The 1,961-nt window shown below is 57.0% G+C and overlaps 1 protein-coding gene across 1 annotated transcript; it reads left to right on the top strand.

Moving 5' to 3' along the window:
* Positions 1-205: 205 nt before the first annotated feature.
* LOC104159229 (neurogenic differentiation factor 4-like) lies at positions 206-1,208 on the top strand. The gene is given in 2 exon segments (XM_009697078.1): positions 206-718; positions 720-1,208. Coding segments are annotated over 2 exon segments (1,002 nt in total).
* Positions 1,209-1,961: the final 753 nt, after the last annotated feature.

The following is a 1,961-nucleotide window of genomic DNA, read 5'->3' as shown; positions in this document are numbered from 1 at the left end:
CCAAAAATCACCAGAAATTTTTGTAGGTAGATAAATAGAGAGACGATGGATAAGGAGATTCTGTAGGTACCGTTAGTAGACAGAAAGCGGTTGATGCCTTTGGAAGATGATTTTGAGCTCAGTTCCCAACGCTCTCAACATGTTGAGTGACTCTTCTGCCGGCACCCGTTAACATCTCCTTCTCCCTTTGCCGCAGAGATCAGAGATGACCAAGACGTACGCCAAGCCCAAAGAGATGGCGGAGCTCGTCAGCACCCAAGCCTGGATGGACGAAACGTTGAGCTCCAAAGATGAGCTGAAGGAAGAGGACGGCAGGCAAGGTCCTTTTGGATTGATGTCTGGCTTGAATGAGGAGCACGACAGCATTGAGGAAGAAGAGGAGGAAGAAGATGATGGGGAAAAACCGAAGAGAAGAGGACCAAAGTTTTTTTTGAGGCTGGAGCGGGTCAGGGCCCGGCGGGTGAAGGCCAACGCCCGGGAGCGCACGCGGATGCACGGTCTGAATGATGCTCTTGACAACCTGAGGAGGGTGATGCCCTGCTACTCCAAGACTCAGAAATTGTCCAAGATTGAGACACTGAGGCTTGCAAGGAACTACATCTGGGCTCTCTCTGAGGTGCTCGAGACGGGGCAGACTCCTGAAGGGAAGAGCTTTGTGGAGATGCTCTGCAAGGGCTTGTCCCAGCCCACCAGCAACCTGGTGGCTGTCCAGCAACCGGGTGGCTGGCTGCCTGCAGCTGGGACCGCAGACCTTGTTCCTGGAGAAGCATGAAGAAAAGTCCCCGGTGTGTGAATCGGCCATCTCCAGCCACTCCTTCAGCTACCAGTCCCCGGGGCTCCCAAGCCCACCCTACGGGAGCATGGAAACACATCTGCTCCATTTAAAGCCTCCGACCTTCAAGAGCTTGGTAGATGCTTCCTTTGGAAACCATCCCTCTGACTGCACCACTCCCCCCTACGAGGGTCCCCTGACGCCGCCCCTGAGCATCAGCGGGAACTTCTCCTTGAAGCAAGATGGGTCTCCAGACCTGGATAAATCCTACACCTTCATGGCCCACTACCCCTCCGTCAGCCTGCCTGGAGCACACGGACATGCCTCTCACTTCCAAAACACAGTGCCCCGCTACGAGATCCCCATAGAGGTGAGCTATGAGTCCTACCCACACCACGTGGCCGGGCCTCAGCTCAACGCCATCTTCAATGAATAGCAAAGCAGAGTTAAACCCAAATTCTTGACGCAGAGAGAAGTTCAGCAGCGTCGCGGAGCTGCTTCTAGAACGGACACAACTGGAGCGAGGGTATCGCCGCTACGGGGTGAGAGACGTCTGAGCATCTCTGCAGGACACTGCTGGGCAAGGTTCAGCTGGCCCTCCTGTCCTCTCCCAACAGGTCTGCACTGGTGCCACCTTGCTGATTCCCAAATTGTCCCCAGGAGCCACGTGAACCCTTCCCGGCAGCTGAACTCTGAGCAGCCACCGCCAAAAGCCGAGCCGTTGCCTCCCGCTCTCTCTCCCCCAGAGATGCTCATGAAGGTGGCTTCACCCTGCGGGACTTTCTGCCTCAACGCACTCCAGCACTTGGGATCGTCCATCACCAAGAGGCTACGGCTCCTCTTCCTCCCTCCCTGGGGTGGTGGGCCATGGGGACACCTCCGTCTCCCATCAGGTGGAGATAAACCCCTCCTGCCCCTCGGGATGACCAGTTCCAATTCTGCACGCTCTGATGGGGTCATGGTTTCCCAAGTCCAGCCATGGCCAAGGTGGGCTGGCAGAGGTGGGGATGATCTGGACCACTTGCAGAAGACCAACACGCTCACTTCTCCCTGAAGCTTCCCACCCAACGGGGAACCTTTGCTCCCACCGTATCACCCAGGGGGAGCATGGTCCAGGCTCAGAGCTTCTCCATGGTGGTCCCTCCGCTGCTCTCCTCCCTCCTGCCCACCCTCTTCCGAGCCTCCGACC

This window comes from Cariama cristata, unplaced genomic scaffold (genome assembly GCF_000690535.1).
Source record: "Cariama cristata isolate BGI_N322 unplaced genomic scaffold, ASM69053v1 scaffold30063, whole genome shotgun sequence".
In the NCBI taxonomy this organism is placed as follows: Eukaryota; Metazoa; Chordata; class Aves; order Cariamiformes; family Cariamidae; genus Cariama; species Cariama cristata.
The sequence above is the reverse complement of the archived record's forward strand: the minus strand, read 5'-3'. Positions and strand labels throughout refer to the sequence as shown.